We start from the raw sequence: 22,567 nt of genomic DNA, 5'->3' as shown, positions 1-22,567 counted from the left end.
TTGTCATTTGTCATTGTTGTCAGGGATGGTGTTAGTGGATGTAATTATTTTTTCTTACTTTCTGTAAAAAACAAAAAAGGAAACATAACTGTTGAATGTTAATTTCTCTGTTAATTGAACATAACACATATTCAGCTTTAAAAAAAATATAGGACACGATTTTGATGTTCAAGTTAAGCCAAACAATATTGAACTTCATGTTGGCCCAGTATTTAGAGCATTTCAAGGTTTAGATTTGGCTGTTGTGTTGGACTATTACCTTTAGTCTTTAGGGAGATAAACTGTTTTTATATTTTAGATAGAACAAACATCAAACAAACATGTAGAAAGTTATCTGATTGAGGAAACCACACATACTGTCTGATTAATTAGGCTACTGTGTGTACCGCGACTGGCCACTAGAGGGAGGACGACCCAGGCATGAACAAACTCAAAATACGGTAGACAATCAGAGGAGATATACAGTAGCCTATACTTAGACACCCCGAAGATCACAGCTGACGGTATTGTTGAAAAACATGGGGATAAACAGCAAAGACTATCGTGAACGGTCAGATCATGAATCATCTCAGGTGCCACAAAAGAAGAAGAAAAAAACTGGCCACAATATTAAAACTGTAACTTCCCAACTTCATATAAAAGTAGGCTACAAATAAGTGAGCAGTCAGAGAATAAAACAGTAGACTCTTTACATGTTTATTAGTCACAGCTGATGTCTGGTGCGTCGCAATGAGCCCTGTTATGATTTGGGCTCTCCCGGGTGCTTGCGGTCCCTCCTCCATCAAACGTCAGAAACTACTGGTATAAAACACATGCGAGGCCATACCGACCGCTCAAAGTCGCATATACCTCGTTAACCTGACAGCCTGCGGTCTGTCTCCTCAGAGACAATAAAGAGGCTCTAGATTTTAATGAGAAAGAAAAGAGGAGAAGTATGCCCAGCTGTGGGACGACTTAAATCTACTGGACTGAGCACAAGAATGCAAAAGAAAAGTCTGTTTGTTTCTACAGAGATATTTGTGCCGGATAAGTCTCATATATGTGGGAGAGTTTCTGTCGCTCGGGACTCTGAACTGGGTAATGTCTGATGGGCGAACGCACAGTTGGATTTCTGCTGATAACGAAAGGGACCGCCACGAGAAAATGCATTAAGTGAGGAGTTTTTCATCATTAAGCTCCAAAGGAAGTTCAAAGAAAACAACAGCGGGGCTCATCAGCTTGATCTCTGACGGCTCACTGACACTGACCTTGGCAGTCGTCGCCTGTGAATCTGCACCTTTTTGTTTTTCCTTTAACCGAGCGAACCAAATGCAGAGAGAAAGATGCATTTGGGCAAGGCTTTACTGTTTGTCCTCCTCCTCAACTGCGCAACTTTGAGCTCGTGCCTGTCAACTTGTGCCACCGTGGATATTGACCATGTGAAAAGGAAGAGGGTCGAGGCGATACGGGGTCAGATCCTGAGCAAGCTCCGACTGACGAGTCCCCCGCAGTCCCTCGGACCGAGTAAAATCCCTTATCAGATCCAAGCATTGTATAACAGCACCAAGGAGCTACTGGAGGAGCTTGGGAGGGATCGGCAGCAAAGTTGCGGTCAGGACAACACAGAGACAGAGTACTATGCCAAAGAGATATACAAATTCAACATGGTCTACGGACCGCCAGAGAGCAGTAAGTATTGCAGCTCCTTACGGGGCAGCCAAGTTTCTATCAATTTGCCATTTCAGTGTCAGCAATCAAGGCGTCCACCGTGCGCAATTACGCACCAATTGAAGAGCGAGCCAGATGCGTCAATCAAAGTTAGGTGTCTATGTCATGGAGCCTTAATCACCTCTGGTCTGCTGCATATTAGACAGATTTTAAGTTAAACACAAACACTTTGAATGATAACTCTCGTCTTCCACAAAAATAGTCTTTGAGTTATTTGGCTGAAAATTCATAAAAAATTCCAGCTAATCCTGCTGAGAAACCCACTATCCATGACTGTGCAAATAATGTTAATCCTTAAATTGAAAATGTCTCCTTCATAACGTGAGCACAGACAAACTTTCCTCCCCTCAAGAACAGATGAAGGTGAAGTCAGCCTTCTTATGTTAAACTCTGCACATACATCTAACGTTAAAAAGAGAGAGGGTACTTGTGTCTGAGCTTTCTGACATTTGTAAATCTGAAAGGTGGACTTGTTTTGCACTTGGAGGATGTGTTTTATTCCTGTAATGCTCACCACCAACCTGTTTTAACCCTGAACTAGTGTTCCAGGAAAGTCACTCTCCTCCTACTCCTGACTCCACTCTTCCTCCTCTTGTTTTTTTTCCTCCATGGATCCTGTCCCTCTCCCCAGATGTTCCCATTTCCTTTCCAGTCAGGCCCAAATGAGAGGGACATCTGCCCAGACAGAAGGGGATGCCTTTAGGAGAGGGAGTAGGAAAAGTTAACGGAGGTGGACAGGAAAAGTTAGATGATGGAAGGACCTCCCCGTTAGCCTGGATAAAGAGACCCCTCTCCCCCTCCGGTGTGAAACTACAGGAGGAGTGGGGGTCCCGTGAAGCTATCGCATACACAGACACATCATTACCACCCACGTCCCCACTGAAAGAGAGCTTTAAGTGACCCCGCTGCTTGTCTTGGCCTGCAAATCAGCCGCAGGGGTGGCCCGTGAGCATGAGATCACTAACTGCACCGCTCAGGTTTAACTTAGCTAAATTGGGTGTGAACCTGAGCCAGCATCCACCCCCTTAAACATGAATGATTCCACTGTGCCATCATTTTATTAACACTAAGGCAACATTGGGTAGCATTTATCTGCCTGGTTAAATAATAGTTTAGGATATTCGTCAGTAAAGTCCTGTTCACATTCTCTGCTTCATGCTAAACCTCTCCACAGCTATTTCCTATATGGAATTAAAAGCTATGAACTGGACGTGGAAAACCTATGCTGAGAGGGACATGTGTCAGTACTTGAGGGAGATTCATGCAGCATGTGGTCCAACTGAGTCTGGATTACCGAGAAAGCAGAATAGGATAAATGCTGTGCGTGTGTGAGAGCCGGAGAGGGCCTCATGGTCTAGAGGAAAGCCAAGACCATTGCATCACAGTCCCTTTGAAATCAACAGGTGTTTCTCAAAAGACCTATTTTCCTTCAGCAATGTTCTGTTTTGAATCTCACAAAATGATTATGACAAAAACGCCAGGCACTAAGGTGCCTTAAGTTCATGTGGTGGTTTCATTTTTGGATTCAGAGTCACAGATGGACTTTAGGTACAAAGATGTAAGACAGATTTACACACATGTACCTTTTCCTCATAGTTAGGTGAAGACCAGTACCCTAATGTAATTAATATGGCAGAAAAGCAATATAACTCTCAGATCTGAACTGACACAAGTACCTCAAAATATCTTAATCCTAGTCAACAACTAAAACTTAAAATGTGGACAACCTAAAATCACCATTATTTTTTTTTTTTTACTTTGTCAAACATAAAGCTGTGGTGTTGGCAGGAGTTTTTATGTGTCCAACGTGATCTCATACCTGGAAATATGCATTCTGTCAATAGCTTGTACAGTATATCCACATATACTCACTGAGGCTGCTCAGACTGGTTAATGTGATTTTCATATGCTGGAACAGGCAAGACGAACAATTTTCAGATTCATTGTGCTCTGGCAGGGACGACTCCTGATTTCTTCAGTTAAAGGATCATGAGGAGATGCAATCAGCCTCAGGTTAACCTATTTTACAGAAATAATATAAACTTTATAAATATTCTGTATCTTCACTATCTTTGCAGTTTTATTCAGGAAACAAATAATGGTCTACAAGTTTTGTAACATTTGTCTATTTTAAGATGCAAGTTTTATCCACAGCTGCTTTCAGTTATTTTATCAACAGCTATAAAAATAAGATCTAATAAGACAACTGATGCACTTATAATCAGTAAAAAAAAAAGTACTACAAACAGTATTTGTTTCTGAAATGTACAAACAGTGACAGAAAATTTTAAATCAAGTACACCATCTCTCTTCAGCAACACATGGAAGCATTTTCTGATCTGATGCCAGCTGTCAGCAGGATGACATTAGACAGTCATTTCCAGTCAAATATAAATCTCTTATCATCCGACAGAGCTGTGGTGAGGGTTGGTTAGATTTAGAGAAACACTGTGATTTAGGTTGGGCTTCTTCGTTAAGGTTAAGGAAGCCTCATTATCATGGCTACAGTGACAGACAGTTGGTTAAGGTTAGAGGGTTAGGAAACGGTCATTGTCGTGCTTAGAAAAAAAAGAAAGAAAAGAAAACATCTCCGACATCTATCCATCAACCCCGGCCTTCTCCCTGTGCAGAATGTGTTGTCATAACATTGTCAGACTTCCTCCTTTGCTCCTGACATAATTACTACTGCCACTAGAGGGATTTGACACAGGCTGAAACGACTGATGCTGTCATTCCTCTCTGGAGGACAGTCTCCAAATTTCAAATCAAGCCCATAGACTTCAATAGATGCACTCTGTATGTTTTATACTTAGTCAGCATGGTTTGTAATGGTATCTTTACTTAAAATTAGAGGAAATGATTCACATGCAACAAAATATTTGGATACATTTTTTTTTTTTTAAATCCCTACCATGTCTTAGCAAGCAGATTTCTTCTCTTCCCTTAGAGCCAGGCCAACACTCATGCTGTTTCTAGTCTTCATGTGCAGCTAAGCTAACAAGCTGCTGACAGAAGCTTCATATTGAGTATCCGTGAGAGATGTTGACGCAAAAAAAAGTGTATTTTTCCAAAGAGATAGAACAATTCTCTTAAGATCAGGTAGAAACAGCAGCAGTGTACTACTAGTTATTAGGACACAGCCACCTTAGGGTGTTGGCCCTTGTGGTATGACAGGACTAAAGTGCTGGCTTTGTGGAATCAATTTTTGACTCGGAACCAGTGATTTCACTTTCTTTCCCTCAGTTAATGTGGGCAAACATACACTCTCCTTTTGATGGTTTCTGGAGGTAAACTGTTGACCTTCTGGTGGATCTGAGGCAGCTCTGTGAACCACCACAAATCTGTGACAGGTGCAAATGAAGCAGAAAGCTGCTGCAAGACTGGCAAATTACTGCATTGAGAGGCTGGACAGCAAACATCGGAAAGATTTCCTTTTATAGCATGGTACGCATACAGAATCTGGCATATGTCAATGACTGAGGTTGGGTTGTGGAGAAGTCATCATGGTCAGAAGGCATTTGGGTCCAAAAAGTTGTCAGTGGAAGGGGTTTTGATATGCAGATACCAGAGAGATGAAATCATACTAAGCTCAATAATATTGCTATTTCAAATTACAACATTTTCATTTCCACCAAATATAGACAGAAAGTGTTGGAAAAACACAGAGGAATTTTGATAAGGCAGGAAACAACACAAATCATTTCACTGTGACTGATAAACTTGGTGGGGTTGGTAGACCCAAGCTCATATTTTAGGTGTGAATAACTTTTCCAGTATATATGTAATGAAGCAATGTGAAGAAATATGGTTCGACTGAATTATAATCTAATTGTTTAAAATGATTACATCTGCTGCCAACTTAGTTCATGATATGAGTTAGTAACAGTGACAGAGAGCTGTGTGTCCTTGGCACATGACAGATCTGGCATCAAGTGGATGAAAGTTCAATTGAAAGGCACAGTCCACCCGGAGTCGCCAGGCCAGAAGAGCACATTTCAAAAATATGTGGTGATCTGAAATGAGCATCTTGATAATTGATTGACTGTTTTGATCATTTTTGAAGCGAAATGCAACTTAACAACTTTCAGTTATAATTGTGGGAGTGTCTTACTTCAGCATTGTCTTATTCATCATGTAAATCAATAAATTAAAAATAATTGGCTCTGAGAATGAAAACAACACATATATTAAACTATCATCATTTTAAATATAATTCAGAGCTTGGGATATGAACATCAGAGTGTTTAGAGATTTCAAAAATCTTGTTCATAGTTATAAGTTATTTATTTTGAAAGGTTTTCAAAAAGATTCTCAAAATAATGATGGAAAAATCTTTTAAAAACATAGACGGATAATTATTAACTGATCGTCTGTTTCTGCACAAAGTCAGATGGAGAGATATCACGACAATGACTCATCAATTATGACCAAAAAATAAATATATAGATGACTTTAAAAAGCCTTTTTTGTTGTTAATTTTCAAAGACATTTCGACATGTCACAATAGGAAGAGCACAGGTTTCAATAATACAATGAATGACATCTGAACTGCATTTAGCTGTTTCGGTTTCAGGGTCCTGGTATTGATAAAGCTGGCTCACTGTGACACTGTCATGGCTTAGACTTGAACAGAATTTAATGTAATAATACCAATGTTATTGATAACACCTGTGCTTTTCCTACTATGCTAGGGCAGAATGTCTACTGTGAATAAGGCCTACACCTGAGAAACTCTTCATTTCATCTTTTGCATGCATGTGAAGGAGATTACAAATCGATTATCCGTGATTATGTTGTCCAGAAGTGATGATGCAGTTGTCTGGACATAGACTGCTGGTTTTATCAGATCCTGATAAGACTTTGTAAGCCTGTTCTTTCACTTAACTTTTATTTTATTCTCTCTGTTCCAGACGATCTGCTCTACTGCCCAAAAGGCATCACCTCTAAGGTTTTCCGCTTCAACGTCTCCGCCATGGAAAGGAACTCAACCAACCTCTTCAGAGCAGAGTTTCGAGCTCTGAGGATGCCAAACTCAAACGCCAAGAGGAATGAACAGCGGATTGAGCTCTACCAGGTGTGTAAAGATACTGTTTCCTTGTCCTTCTACCAAGATCAAAGGCAAAGCTCAGAGTCAAGGCTACAAGAAGCTTCGAAATCTCCCTTTTCTGGATTTAATCTTTGTATGCTAAAACATTACTAGATTCTAGTCTGTCAAGAATGCATCTTACATAAGCTGGTTACTTGTTCTCCGCCACATGATTTCAGGCTCTAATTGACAAAGAGAGCCAACGACAACCAGATTGTGGTTGCGGGCGTGGGTAACAGCCAGACCAAAAGCCAAAAAGCTCAACAGGCCTGCGGAGTGTTTGCAGAAGTGAGACAGGGTTACTGTTAGTGCAGCACTGGCAGGTCAGATCTAATATGGTCTCCATTTTGGTTATGTAGAAGTCTTTTTTAAATCAAGCTATTTAAAGGGGGCTCTGTTCGACTAAGTGATGACATGATACGACCACTTACCTCAGTCATAGTCAACATCATGAAGAGCCTGTAATTCTGTCTTGGTCTTATGGATCCAATATAAAGACAACTAAAGTAATAAAAACCGAACCAAAACAAACCAAACCAACAAAATGTAGTGCAAGTTTTTCATTCTGTTTGTTATAACTGAATCTGTCATTTTATGTCTGTCGCCATTTAACGGAATATACATGTCATGCAAAAGGATTTCAAGAAAAATCTGTCATTGAACTATAATCTAATGTTATCTAATCTAACTTAATCCAATAATGCCAAGCATCAAGGTTCTTCCATTGTCTAGCGAGTGCGTGTTTACAGAAAAATGGTCACTGTTATGCAAGGTAGCAACAGAGGGCAGGTGCTTTCACTCTACCAAGAACTTTTTTTTTCTTTTGTGCAAGTGATGGCAGATACTCAGGGATTGAATATGTTTCCATCTTTTCAAAGTAGCAATAACACAATAAGAGGGTTAAAGTCCTGTGTTTCAAATCTTAATAAAGTCCATAAATATGGCATCAAAAAGTACTGAAATATGGCACTTGCATAAATATACTTTTATTCCACGACTCCTCGTTATTCCAGAGAAATAAATCATATTTGTCTTTGACTTTGACATATTTCTTTTCACATTTTCATCCAAAAATATGGCACCATGTGAATGTGCATTGTTTTACTGTTTTACACCAGAGACAGGTCAGGAGCGCTAGACTTGTAATTTACTTTTATAGGTGCTCCCACTGAACACACACAGCAACCACCACCATTCTTTTAAAGCAAAAGCTATGAGCTGAACCGGACAAATATGTTTATATTTAGAAAGAATAAAAGTGACTGTGGGTGATGTGAAGGCTCCAGCTAGCAGTGAGAAAGTCACAGACAATTAGCATCCAATTCTGCAGCTTTGCACAATTTCATCTTGCCTGTAGCTTATTACTTTGGTCTAGCAGCAGGCGCGTTGAATAAATGGCTGAATTGTTGTATATTATATCCTCACAACAAGTTTGTTTTGACCAACAGCTGTTAGTCTTTTAGTAAACAAGCTGTGACAAACTATGCCCTTCCTTGTCATGACACAGATGATAGCAGATAATAAAGCAACTAGCAACTAGCTAGCAAGCTAATGACTCATTTTTTTTACCTTTGGAGAGAAAAACAACGTGAATATTTGACTCACATATTGAATGTTGTCCCATGTCGTCCATGTCAGGATATCTGTCGCGTTCTTCTGCCCCCAACAGGCCAAAAACTAAAAACAGAGAGAAACACAGATAAAGGCTCTACAATAATAGACCCCAGGTGTTTTGAGTTATCTGGCTAATTAGTCTCTAGCTCGGGCTAAAGGTGGATGGAGTAGCTCTGTGATGTCACTTGACTCCAATCAAAACAAGAAATGTGTGACATGTACCTCAATGCAAGCCAGTGGTAGTCAATCAAGCTGTCGACACATGCTCACAAACTCTACTCAAACTTACAGTGAATACACCAAGCACGGCATTATAATATCAACAATTTAAAACGAAACAATAAACATCGTCCCTCGTTAGGTCGCCTTTTTAACGATGAAGTTGAATGGGATGGGTCCAAATCTTCAGCTTGTTCAGCACTTTGGTTTATAACCACATACCTGCAGTGCAGATCCATTAGCTCCACTTTGTGTTTAATAGCTACTCATTAGCAATTGTTTTGCAATTACACTCATTATCACTAGGAGCATGTTGGTATGTTGACATTAGCATTCATCTGAGTTTGGAGGGAAAGTAATGACAAGGAATGATCTCATGACTTCAGCATTCATGTTCAGCTACAAACACATTTTTGTCTACCACACTTTAAAACTAAGGTAATTTGAACCAAGTGTCAATGATGTTGAGTGGCGGTTGTTCTTTTACTGCACAGTTTGATATATAAGAGTTATAAATACAGAGCTTGTTCAATACCCACTGTACAGTATCTAATACATCTCAGCCTTTAATTACCTTTAACGACAGACTTCAGCAGATCTCAACATTCACGCTTGCTTGCTCTTGCATGCTCTTTTACAACCAAATGCAATATATCACTGCTTTCAAAAAAAAAAAAAAAATTACTTTCCCAATCGTAATTACAACTTGGATGTTGACATGAATGCTATTTACAAGTGGGAAACTGGTAATTACTGTGACTCCAATATGACACGAAAGCACCATAAGTACAGCTTCACAAAGCCATAAAGATGTAGGTTTTAAGTCTTTTTAAAATCTGTTTCCATGTTCCTGTGATCTCATCATCTTAGCTCATCATAGCGTATCTTATCTTAGCTCAAGACAACTAAACAGCCTGATATCTGGTCTGGTGTTATTTTGTTGATGCAAATTCAGTGTTTTTGAATGACCGTGTCTTCTTGCCTTGCAGATTGTGAGGCCAAATGAACACATTAGGAAACAACGCTACATCGCAGCCAAGAATGTGCTGACCAAAGGTACCCCTGAATGGGTCTCCTTCGACGTGACCGACACAGTGCGGGAATGGCTGGTGAACAGAGGTAAGACTGAGGTCACTGTTAACTTGTTTTCCTACAAAAACTTGCGTCAGTTCTCATCATCCCAACTCATTTTCAACTCACGATCCTCCTGACAATCCTCATTGTACTTGTTTGCCATCAGGAACTAATCTGGGCTTGGAAATCAGTGTGCACTGCCCCTGCCACACCTTCAACCCAAACGGTGACATCATTGACAATGAGAACGAGGTGTTGGAGGTGAAGTTCAAAGGTGAGCCTCAACAACATTTTGTCCCATAGCTATTTAGGTCTGGTGTTAGTTGCTCTTTGTCTGAGAACGCCTATCCTGTCAGTTCAGGATCTTGAGGTGGTCATCTTGTCCTTAGTTGTATGATTGATCATTTCTCAACTTGGGAGGTTTGGTACAAAATCGTTTCAATTCAGGAGTTGATCATTGTCAGTGAAAGATGAAATGTAGCTTGATTCATCTTTTGCCTCAGAGGACTAAAAATAAAACTTGCAATGTCAGACAAGAAGACAGCGATGACAGTTTCATACTCAATAATTTTGAAAATTGCATGCTCAGATTCAGGGAAGTTGTAAAAGGAAAAAAGAAAAGCCACTAAAGGCGTTGGTTTACATGCGGCTCGATCGTGTCTATAATTAAGGTGTGGATGGAGATGAGGAACACAGTCGCTTGGATCTGGATCACCTGAAGAAGAAAAAGGAACAGTACCTGCCTCATCTCATCCTCATGATGATCCCACCACACCGCTTGGACACTCAGTACACCCGCCGCCGCAAGAGAGCCCTGGACACAAACTACTGTTTCTCGTAAGGGATACTCTAATTATCTTGAAAATTGAATATGTTTATATGCACCCGCTCATATATTATGATATCCTAAATATATCCTGCAACATAGTGTAGCCAATATAGCCTGGACAATGTAAATGCACATTTAAATGCATTATAACGAAAAAACTGATTGTTTACGTCGCAGAAACACGGAGGAGAACTGCTGTGTTCGCAAGCTGCACATTGATTTCCGACGTGATTTGGACTGGAAGTGGATCCATGAGCCCAGTGGTTATGATGCCAACTACTGCTCGGGGCCCTGTCCTTACCTGAGGAGCTCAGACACAACACACAGCTCGGTAAGGAGTCGGACTACTCATCAACACAAAACAAGAGAGTTTGTGAGAGACACGTTACTACAGTGGAAAATGAAAAATAGTTTTCCTTTAAGATGGTATAAATAGACGTGCAGGCATACACGTATTCATACCTTCATGGGATCAAAACAAGCATGAACCTAAAGACGATTACACTCATTCACACATTTCAAACAGATAGACAGAGAGAGGCAACAGGCACACTGGTAGAAAAGGCAACATGGCGGCAACTAACAAGCAACAGCTCGTAAAGATTAGCAACCTATGTCTTTTGAAGCAAATACTTTATATCTTGTTATGTAGCTGTTGACACTGCGAGGTAGGGCTGGGCGATATAACGATCTCGATACGGGATCGCGATAAATCTTTGAACGATTTCGATAATAAGCTATGGCCCTATTCCTCGATATCACATGAAAGTAAATATGCGCGACAGCAGCCGGCCACACTTCCGTCTGATACTCCGCCTCCTGTCCTGAGCATGCAGAGCTTGTTTGAGCTGCTGCAGCTAAAGGGAGGAAGGATAAGATGGATAGATAGATAGATATACTTTATTGATCCCAAGCTGTGATAAAGTGAAAGTTGTAAAAGAGGGAGGAAATGAGTGGAGGTGGAGCCGATGGCAACTGAAGCGATTGTGAACGTGTGGAGCATCAGTTCGTCTGTCCCGGCTAAAGAAGCCTGTCAGTGTGGAGTCAGAGCAACCTGATGATAGCCTACCACGGTCAGAAAGTGGAGGAAACACGGAGCTGCTTGTGACGTTTATTCTGCGGTAACATGTCTGTTTGCTCATGTACAGTGTGAAGAACATGCGCTAGGCTCAGGCCCCCACATACTCCGGCGTATTTGCCTCCGCGGATGTCCGCGCGCACTCGAGGCAGACGAGGACCCAAAGCGGGCGTCCGCCGGTCCCTTCCGTGCAAAGCTCAATTTTTATGACCGCGCGGACTCAATCTGTTTCAAATGTGATACTGTATGCTTGCCTATGAAACCGCAAAAGTCCGCGGACAGTGCGCGCGGAGTCAAATCCACTCACAGTATGCGCCGACAGCCTCTCTCCCTCCCTCTCTCTCTGTCAGCGCCGCGCGCACACACACACGGAGCGTCGCGTCGGAGCGGTGAAGTGAAACAACAACCTGCAGATCACCTGAGTTGACGTGAACTGCGCTCGTGGTTACCGAGTCAGATCAATAAATAGGCTTTATGCACAGCTCCACTACTTCCTGAGCTCAAACAGGCTCCTTTCCTTCCTGTCTTACATTATTGGACAAACTGATGAATCCAGGTGTGTCTGACAGTTGTTGTGACTACTGAGGTCAGAGTCAGACACACCTGGATTCATCAGAGTGGGCTCGGCATAAAGCCTGGTGTCAGAGCAGCTAAATAGCTAAATATTTGTCTACAACCTGTTCAAATAACTAGAAAGACTAAAGCCTCATGATTGACACATTTTAGAGCTGATGTATGGTAGAAAAAAGACAACAGAAAACAACAGCAACAACAATGTAAATCAAATCAAACTGTGGATTATTGAACTGTTCCACCCTTAATGAACATTAAAGTGAACTCATGTCATCCTCCCAAACTGAACACATTCTCTGGTTTCTTCAGGATTCAGTCAGGATGCTGCTTGAACTGGCAGCGGCAGCAAAAAATACATATCGAGACGATATCGAGAATCGATCAATATGGAAAAACATATCGTGATAACGTTTTTTGCCATATCGCCCAGCCCTACTGCGAGGTGTTTTGTTGACCCTGGAACTGAAATGAACTTTTAGCTTCACGTTTTAGTTATTGAGCTCACACTTGGGCTGTTTGGCCACACCACTGGAAATATCATAGGCAACATCAACAACACCCTTTTCCATAAAATGTGCGGGGAAAAACACAATAGAATTCACCAGATTATTTAGTATTCATCGTTTAGTTGGTTATTTATGAATCTTAATGTGAATTTACAATTACGTATCTGAGTATTTACAGATGGTATACTAGCCAGCAGACTCCATTACTCTATACATACTGAATATAGCACAATTTACTGACTTGTTGCACAGCTGTGAAAGATATTTGAAAGTGAGTTTCCATCTCTCCCCGTGTGCTTTCCAATAGCTGCTGAGCCTGTACAACACTCTGAATCCAGAGGCATCGGCCGCCCCCTGCTGTGTCCCTCAAGACCTGGAACCCCTCACTATACTCTACTACTCTGGACGAACCCCCAAAGTGGAGCAACTCTCCAACATGATTGTCAAGTCTTGCAAATGTAGCTGAGAAGACATTGAAAGGCGAGGTAGTGTGGCACGATTTTACTAGGTACTGACCAAACCCATGCTCGTTGACTTTTGGACTCTTAGCTGTGACAAATACTTAAACTGACCCTGTGGCCTCGTGGCTTAGATCTGAAAACCACTCTGGAGGTCACACTTTTTTTTTTTTTTCAAGGACGCAGATTTTCATAAAACTTGAGGTCACCTTTTTTTTCCTTGTTTATTGTATTTTTTCACCCACTCAGTCAGTTCTGGATAAGAAGTAGCTCTCTCCTCACTCTTAAAAAGGTCCAACCCTAACCAAACTCAGTCTTACAATCAAGGTACGATCTTTAAATATTTTTGTCTAGGTTTGTGAAGATTGAACAGCACGCTCATGAGGCTAGACTCCCGAACAAATCTGTGACATCTGTGGAAAAAAAAAGAGACCTACTCAGTGATCTATTTTCTTTTTCAAAGCTCAAGCAAATATTCCACAAAGTTCATGTCTCTACTTTATCAATACAGCAGCTTCCCTGTTTCTAGCCTTGGAACGGTATTGTTAATGGTCACAAATGTAGACAGTGCTCTTCTGAATGGTTGAAAAGTCCATTCAGGATCTGGACTTTTCCTTGAACTTGCCTTAAGCTCCCTTCCCTTCAAACAGTGGGCATTATCTTCAATCACAAAAGGAGAAAGGACAGACTTGCTGCTGTATCCAAAGCCATAGCTGTGGTCAGGGAAAAGGAGAGCTGAGAGAGAATGCCTGTTGGATTTGCAATGGAAAGTGAATGAACAAAGAAGTTGAGCCAAGCTTTTCTTTTTTTGGCCAGCCAGCAGCAATGGCCCTTTTTTTTCAGTGCATCTATTAGAATGGATGGAAGAGGAGGAGGAAGAAGCAGAAGAGGGAGAAGAAAAGGGAGAAGAAGGAGAAGAAGACGAAGGAGAAGGAGAAAAGGAGGGAACCTGTATGCAAGGGAAGAACTGTGATGGAAACTAGCCATGAGCACACTGCCTGCCATTCACTGGAAGTTTTCATCCCTAACAGGTTCAAATTATTTTTGGGACATCAAAGAATATACTGGAAAAGAACAAGTGTTATGCAACAAGTTTTTTTTTTTAACGAGATTTCTTTTACATTAATAGCAGATTTGGTCTGTTATGCAACTTGTCATATAGTGATTGTTTCACTAACTGGGATGAAAAATGATTGATGGAAACACTTTTGTATAAAGCCTCGAGTACTGTTACATTTCCTTGTGATTTAGACAGAATATGCAACTTTTTTTGTGCATCAACAACTTAGTTTGACTTGTTGTATTTGGTCCAGTGTATGTTTGACTAAAAGCTTAGTGTATTAAAAAGGCGACTATCCCCAGAAACTTCAACCAGAGCACTTTTCTCGAGCAATAACAGGAAATGACATGAAATTTAAAGAGCAGCTGTTACGTTTGTTTTTGTTTTGTTTTCAAAGTCATAGTATCCTATCAACTCACCTGTCACCTTTCACTCCAGCCAGCTGACAAGGAGTCACATGTGCATGTGCAGTCAGGACTCTGGTGTTCCCAAAACACTGCAGTCTTTCATTCCCTCGGCTCCGTCTCTGTTTGTGTTGGTGCTCTTTTACAGTGTGAAGCCCTAATGGAACAAAAAAATGAAGAGGGAGGGGAAGAAGTCATAACATGACAGTGGCTGGATGTACAGTTAGACCTCATTTTTCTCCGAGTCAGGAGAGCGACTCTGAATCCCTGTACTGTTTGACGTTGGCCCAGTCAGAGTCATCTAACCTTTAGGTGACATGTAGGTGATGTTTTTGGCAGTAATATTGTTTTGTTGACTTGTTGATTATGATTGTTATTAAAAACACAACATGCAAATCCTGTATGAGCCCTTCTTAAGAACCATTAGAATAACACATAATCAAATGTAATAGATCTGTTTAAACATTTAACACCAAATTAGAGAATGATGAATTTACCCAGTGGTCTTGTCTGCCATATTGAAATGCCATTTAAAACGTGATTTTCTCATAATGTTTTGGTTCCATACGAACATAATTTTTCTTACTTGAATCTCACCAGTCCCACCTGTTTCCTGCAGGGCGCATGGAGAGGCCTTTTTTCTACCGGAGCAATAAATTCAACTTCTCTTTCTCAGGGATTGTTGCTTAACAGCTTTCCCAGGCGAGATGCAATTACTCTTATTTTCAGAGCATATTAATGTGCGGACATCTCTTTATTTTCTTATTTTTCATAGTATTGTTAGTAAAAAAGAAAAACACACACATAACCCCGAGAAATATATCATATATTTTTACACTACCCTCCAGGTGTTTATCCCCTTCCAGCATTTCTGCCTTGGATTTATCATTTGAGTTTTTCCAATTCGCTAAACAGTTCCTCAGTTCACCAATGTATCAAACACAACAACTCCAAAGTACCTTTTGACCTTTGACCTGCTGGAAAAGAGCTGCAGAGCTTTAAAGCTAAAATTGTTTATTATTGTTTAACTTATACAACTTGAATAATTGTAAATGTTTGAGAAGCCATCACACCTTATTAATAATGGTTTTCTAACATTTTTGATTAATAGCCTAACCATTGGTACTAACCTTGATGATTTTATTAATTGCAAAACTGATAGTTTATTTTAAATGTGTTATGAATTATTAATGATGATAAAAACCAGTCTGGTCCTTCCTAACTTGTACTTATGCTTATTTATAGGTGTGTGATAAAGTATCACTAAATGTTTTATTAGCCATTAATAAAACCTTAATTAAGGGTGAAATTGGCAACATCTATTTTTATGTCAAGTTCACCAATGGTTTGCAATCAGCCGGGCTGATTTTTTTTTCTTGTGAGGGGGGGTGGGTGGCTTGGGTTGAGCTAATATGGACTGACAAGTAGCCAGAGAGAATTCCCTTTCTCTGTGTGCCCGTTATTGTTCCCTGTCACAACCAATCAGAGATGAACCATGATGGCGACACAAAGACCAGAGGGCATGACGAGGTCTAAAACAGGGGTTGGGGCTTTAATGGCTTTGCAGACGGCCCTGTACAAACAAACACACATTACCGGTAAAGAGCAGTCATGTCCCATGCATGATTGACTTTTAACCTTCAGCATAAGTCACTTACTTACGTCCAAGTTCACTTGTCCCCACTAGAAACAAACTAAACTAAACTACAACAGGTTAAATGTTACATACATCAACTGCTCTGTACTGTAGCTACGTGTCTCTGTTTACTTCTTCAAGTCAGTAAATGCCCCTTTAACTGGGTGGTTGTCCACTGGGAGCACTCCCAGTATAAGATTAAGATAATATAGCTGGTTCTTCCAGAGAATCCTTTCCCATGTCGGTGTAATGGAAGCAGGCTGAGGGGTTAGCGATGGCGAGGCCTCTCCTGACAGACGCAGTAATTTGCTTGGGTCTTTCTATTCCTGCAAGGAGTCATTCTGGCTTATGTAGTGGCCACATTGTTCAGAAATTGGCCACACAGACAGTGAAACGCTCGTTTAAGCTTATAGCGATGGGCATGCTCATCAGGTGTATGTTTTTCACATGAATCAGTATTTGATGTTATAACGGTGAAATGCCCAAGGAGAAAATGAGTATACTGATAATAATATGGTTGAATGAGTCATAAGTTGCACCATCTGATTGGATCTAAAATGAGCCTCAGCAAATGCTGTGATTGTATCTCCTGCCTGTCTTCTTTAATTGCATACAATTTTTTTTAAATGAGGAAAAAAACCTGTCTGGATTCTGCTGAGTCTGGACTTTTATTTATAGAAACAATGAGACTCAAGGGAGTTTTGAAGATGGAGATAAGAACATTGTTTTCCTCTTCTGGGGTCAAACTGGCCACCTCAACCTCAAACCTGCAATAAACCTATTTCAGGCTCCCAGCTACTGGATGAGCAAGCCGCATTCATTCAAGTTCAGGGTCCACTTCTGGGTTGGAGACTAACTTTCTCAGAACTTGTGCTCTTCCAAGACTTACCAATGATGAATTGCATGACACGTAAATGCACAGAGGTTTGGAAAACTGTCTGCTGCTATTCCCTGAGCAGATTAACAGATGTGGAGGGAGAAAAAAATGAGAGAGGGGGAAGTGAGAGACAGAGACAGTGGGGGAAAGAAAGCGAGTGTGTGTGAGAGAGAGAGAGAGTGAGAGGGGGGAGAGAGAGAAAAAGAGAGAGAGCGAGAGGGGGAGAGAGAGAAAGAGAGAGAGAGCGTCCTCAAAAGGACTGCTGCTGCAATAAAATCATCAGGTCACATCAGACCAGTTCTCAGGCCCCAGGGTGGAAAGAGTTGTGTAATTCAGCAATGAGAAGAGCGTACACACACACACACACACTTTCACACACACACACGCACGCACACACATATACATATACAAGTCGAGCCAGCAGCCATAGTTACTGGAAAAGAGTGAAGGGGTGAACAAATATGTAAACACATATCAACTTCATAGACCTTTATAGCTAAACAAATGAATGGGAGGTCTGGATCAAACTACAGCATTATATTACAGCAGAGTGTGTGTTTCCGTGACAGTATTCCAATAATAGTGGGATGGTGTGTGTGCAAGAGAGAGAGAGAGGGAGAGAGAGAGAGAGAGAGAGAGAGAGTGAGAGGGGGGAGAAAAAATAAGAGACTCTGAGAGAAAGGAAGAGAGAGACTGAGTCAGTGTGAGATTATAATTTGCACACCGTTTAACTCAGGATGCAACAGCCAAGTTTGAATTACATAAACAAGTGGTGATTTAGAGATAGAGAGTGAAAGAAAAGAAAAGAAAAGAAAAAGTGTGGCACTTAAAAGCACAACTATGTGCACGGGTTGGTCACTGCAGTTTGTAAACTTCCACTTTCAAAGTTCTCATTTGAATATTTGCTACTACCACCAAGATAGCGACTGGACGCCGTCTAGCTGGGAGAAATGGCGGATGCACACTTACAGTACTGTACCAGTGAAGAAAAGGTAAATTTGTATCTGCCATTTCCCCTCAGCTTGACGGCGTCCAGTCGCTATCTTGGTGGTAGTTTTTATGCAAGCCCACAGCGCCACACGCCCAACTTCACCTGCACAGCGCTCTGTCATTGGCTGAGGGAAAACACACCGACTTTCCGCCCAGAAAGGTCCCGACTACACCAAAACATCAAAATACAGTCACCCCCACACATGAGTAAAAGCCCATAGCTGATGACTAAGCAGGATTTCTTATTTAGGAAAATCCTGCAGACTCTTCCTTTAAAGACTCACCACAACACATTCAAACTAAATGAAAAGTTGAATACGCAACACATGCGCTCGCTTGTTTCAATACACTGAGACCACGTTCGCACCGACTTGTGTCGAGCTTGTTTGACTAAGGCCGGTCCATGAGCTCGGTGGGGGTGCCCACGCAGCAGGTTATGGCAAAAGACAGAAAAAATAAAACACAGGGTCAACCCAGGGGAAAAAATTGGAATCTGGCTCAAATTGTTTCACGACACATCATCATCCGCCAAACGTGCTGCGCTGGCCAATCAAATACATGCAAATGCATTCCTACTTGATTATATTTATTAAATACTGTTTACCTTGTGGTCATTACAGCGAATAGCTTGTGCCATGATAACCTTCTACCACATTCATCACTCAAACTGGACTTTTCACTACCTTTAAAAAACATGTCCCAACCAACACACTGTGCACTATTTTAATAACAGAATCAAGGGTTGTTTTTTTGTCTGATTGCCCATTTAGGGGTTTTATTCCCAATTTCTTACTCATGGTTGCTATTGTGGGTTCGATTCCAGCGCCTGGGGCCTTTCTGGATGGACTGTGCATGTTCTCTCTCTGTGCCTGCGTGGGCTCTCTCCTCCCACTGTCTAAACACACATTAGTTTAACTGGCAACCCTGCATTACCCATAGGTGTGACTGTGATTGTGTGTGCCTTGTTCATCTCTACACATCGACCTGGTGACCTGTCCAGGGTTTTCCTCGCTTAGTGAAAAAGGGAAAGCAGCACCCTGGAGAGGATTTGAGCTCTCAGTTAACTTTGACCAAGGTATCAGACAAGCTATTTACTATTTACACGCTGTGATCATTTCCAAAGGCGGTGCAACTATGTACAGTACTACTAAATATACAGGCTGGCCAAACCGTTGCTGCGGGCCCTTTTGCTTTTCTGTCATCGTGAAATTGCAAAAGATGAAAATCAAAAATATATATACAGTATATTATTTAAAATGTAAAGGGAATGTGTCATCCGTAACTTTATGCCTTTTGGAGATCATTTCATCTTCCTCTTGCTGAACGGTTCACATTAACGCATTCATTTTGCCAAAATTACTATAAAATTGTAGAAAACAAAAATAATGCACCAATATTGCTTAAAATATTGTAAAAAAAAAAAAAAAAAAAAAAAAGTGTTTAATGTTTCATTTAATCTTCCACTTGCTTAACTGTTCACATTAACAGAAATTTTGACTAGGGCTGCCCAAACTTTTGCAAAAGCATGCCATTGTAGATGGATGGATGGATGGTTGCTAGTATTATATAATCTATGCAATCTAGCTAAATACCTAGCCTCTACTGTAGCATTATCCATAACTCATGGTCGTACTGCTTCCCCGAGACACTTTGTTTAGACATAATGTCATACATGGGATGCAGACTGTGAACTGTATCCTCTGGTGTTGCATTTTGAACCGTATATAGTCCCATATAAACATATTTAATGCTGCAGCCAGGACTGTGCATCATTGCTACAGTAGCTATTGTTCAACAAAACGGCGGTACTCATTTCACGACGCACGTCCCAGTTTCAATACACAACGAGTGAAACTGCCCAACATCCTGACAATAAAATGATTAAAAGGACTCCTTTGTTTGAGGCCTCTGTGTAAAACTGCCGGCGGGGCGGGGTTTCAGTTTTCTCGATGTCATTTATTTTGTCTCTCTGTAGCTGTAAACACCTTCACCATTTATATCAGGTTATAGGCCCTAATGCTTTACCTACGACTATATAAACTCCCAGAGAAACATGAGGACCGGGGATAAAACAGCACGTCTGTGTTGCATATCCTGTACTGTACAGTATGTGTTCAACTGCTCTTATGTGTGTGTGTGTGTGTGTGTGTGTGTGTGTGTGTGTGTGTGTGTGTGTGTGTGTGTGCGCAGATGCAGTATATGGCTTGTGAGAAAAGGAGAATCTTAAATCATGTGGACACCTGAGCATTAATACATGTTAGATTACCCTCTAGGTAATGGTAACACCGGCCTTCTCCCCCATACCCATCCCCGAAGAGCGAAGCAGACTGATGAGGGCAGTCGTATCTTTAACAGCCTCTCATACAGCTGCCTTCACTCAAACAGGTAATGGAGACAGTGTCAGTGGGGCGCTTTCTCCTGCACAAGCTCCAAAATGAGGACTTAAGTGGTTTTGCTAAGTTTATTATCTTTCTGCCTGTCTGGGCATACTGTATGTTCTCACAGTTACTGGGGGATCACACTGGTGAAAACAGCTATGCAGTGGTCTCTCCACAAAGAAGCAGAGATTTATACCACTTGGATAAAGGCTAAGGAACACAAAGCTTAAAGTCACCGAGTCAATGATCTGCAAGAGGCCCTAGCAGATGTAAGAGATGCTGAAAATAAAGGCTTTTTTTAACCTGAATTTCCTTAAAGAATACTGGAAATAACAACCGTGCAAACATGGGTACAGTCCCAGCGCTGTGCTGTGTGTAGTTAAGGATCATTAAATTGGATTGCACTTAATGTTGGTCCATAGAAAGGAAAGTCTGCAGGTGTTTCATATACTGTAGAGTTTGGAATATGACTAAAAACAAAGGAAAACCAGGTGTTTCCTTCAAAAAAAACAAACTTTAAACAGGTGTCAGCAGTCCTGAGAGGTTTTTATTACGACTTTATAATGAAACCTAATACAAAATGCATGATAAGTTGGTGCAAAGTACCTTTCACAGACCAATTATCAAAGTCTATATATAAATCTGGACTGTGTGCAGCACGTTGTGCAACAGTTGCAATCATGCATTATCAAAATGAAAGAAACAGGCTTTAATGAGCACTGAAATTTCCAAAGTGACTTGAAGTATTTCACTTGTAACAATAACTTCACTGTTCAAATGTTCGGCTTCTTCAAACACCACATTACCACCAGTTACTCGTGGATACACAAAACTGCACTGCTGAACTTTTATCCATTAGCATAAACAACTTAATGCCAAAATTACTCAACAAAAGTGGAAAAAGTAAAAAAAAAAAAAAAAAAAAAAGCACATTCTGTAATTATTCTTGTGTGAGTAACGAGATATTTCTGCCGCGGCGTTTCCAAGTTACCGGCAGAAGCAAAGACGTGGTGTTCATCCACAAAGCCAATGAGAAACATGTTTGGTTTGTGCCTCCCCATTAATCTGCACGAGACCTCATGACTGCTTTGGCTGGCGGCGCTCCATGGGCGACTGGCTGCTCTATGTCTCACACAATGTGTTTATGTGTGTGTGTGTCTGTGTGTGTAGCCAGCAGGCCTAAAAGTTACACGTGTGTATGTGCATAGGCTGATATCCAGATTCAGTCCAGTTTCCACTCACATAGTAAAGAATCAGCCTTCTTCAGATTCTCTTCATCCTCATCTGTTTCTTCTATCTTAAATCATCCCTCAACACCTCTGGTGCTCCCCTGTCTTAAAGGGGAATTATGCAAGTCTGGTCGCTTTTCCTCTGTTCTGCTAACCCTCCTCCCGGCCATGTGCATTTGCTTTCAACGAAGCTGGCGAGAAAGCAATCCATGGAGCTGTGGATAACGTTATTTATCATATACATGTTACAACGTTTGTAGTTTTATCTGTCATAAACAAGAGATTACGGGTAACGGGGCGCATCTGTGTCGCATTGCTGCTTGCCGAGACGAGAGCTGGGACACCGGGTAGGCGCCGCTGATCTTGCAAGGTTTGTTTTCAGCCATGAGATGCTACATCACGGCAGAGAGCCTCCATTTATTCTCCCTCAGAACAAGTTATAAGTCATTTATTTAACCAGCACAATTACTCCAAAGCTGTTTAATTAAGGTAAAAATCCGGCATAGTTCCTCTTTAATGACGGCGTGGCCCATTGTTCAGTGCTGATGTTCTGATATTCCTCCTCTACATGCTTCCCCATCCCACCGAAACCTGTTACGTCTCCATGGTCTCCGCTTCCTCTACAACATTCAGCTCTACATCTCCGCCAAATCCATCATCACTGAAACTCACTCCACACTGCATCGCTGAAATCAAATCATGAATGAAAGGCAACTTCCTCAAACTGAACTGTGATAAATGAGCGAACCTCTTCTTTATACCACCTACAAAACCTAGCTCTGCTCCCTCTGCTGCACCAGCAGTTTTTATGTAATCTAAATCATCTTAAAGTCCACCATACCTCCAGAA

At 41.1% G+C, this 22,567-nt stretch overlaps 2 protein-coding genes across 2 annotated transcripts in view; one reads left to right on the top strand and one right to left on the bottom strand.

Annotated features, from left to right (window-relative positions):
- The window catches only part of esrrgb (estrogen-related receptor gamma b), a 92,606-nt gene extending 77,845 nt beyond the window's left edge, over positions 1 to 14,761 (bottom strand). Inside the window, exons 1-2 of the mRNA XM_085770478.1 lie at positions 14,624 to 14,761; positions 8,399 to 8,470 (exon numbers count right to left, since the gene is read on the bottom strand). The gene's annotated coding sequence lies outside the window, so the exon portion shown is untranslated. The remainder of the gene's footprint in view (positions 1 to 8,398; positions 8,471 to 14,623) is intronic.
- On the top strand, positions 796 to 15,004 carry LOC146961795 (transforming growth factor beta-3 proprotein-like). The gene is made up of 7 exons (XM_085770479.1): positions 796 to 1,668; positions 6,618 to 6,781; positions 9,616 to 9,745; positions 9,867 to 9,974; positions 10,372 to 10,537; positions 10,707 to 10,860; positions 12,994 to 15,004. Exons 1-7 carry the CDS (start codon positions 1,323 to 1,325, stop codon positions 13,150 to 13,152), a joined length of 1,227 nt encoding a protein of 408 aa, XP_085626605.1. The 5' UTR covers positions 796 to 1,322; the 3' UTR covers positions 13,153 to 15,004.
- Positions 15,005 to 22,567: the final 7,563 nt, after the last annotated feature.

Source organism: Trachurus japonicus, chromosome 24, assembly GCF_045865225.1.
Source record: "Trachurus japonicus isolate A0001 chromosome 24, Traja_1.0".
NCBI lineage: Eukaryota > Metazoa > Chordata > Actinopteri > Carangiformes > Carangidae > Trachurus > Trachurus japonicus.
Note: the sequence above shows the minus strand (reverse complement) of the source record. Positions and strands in the feature narration are given on the sequence as shown.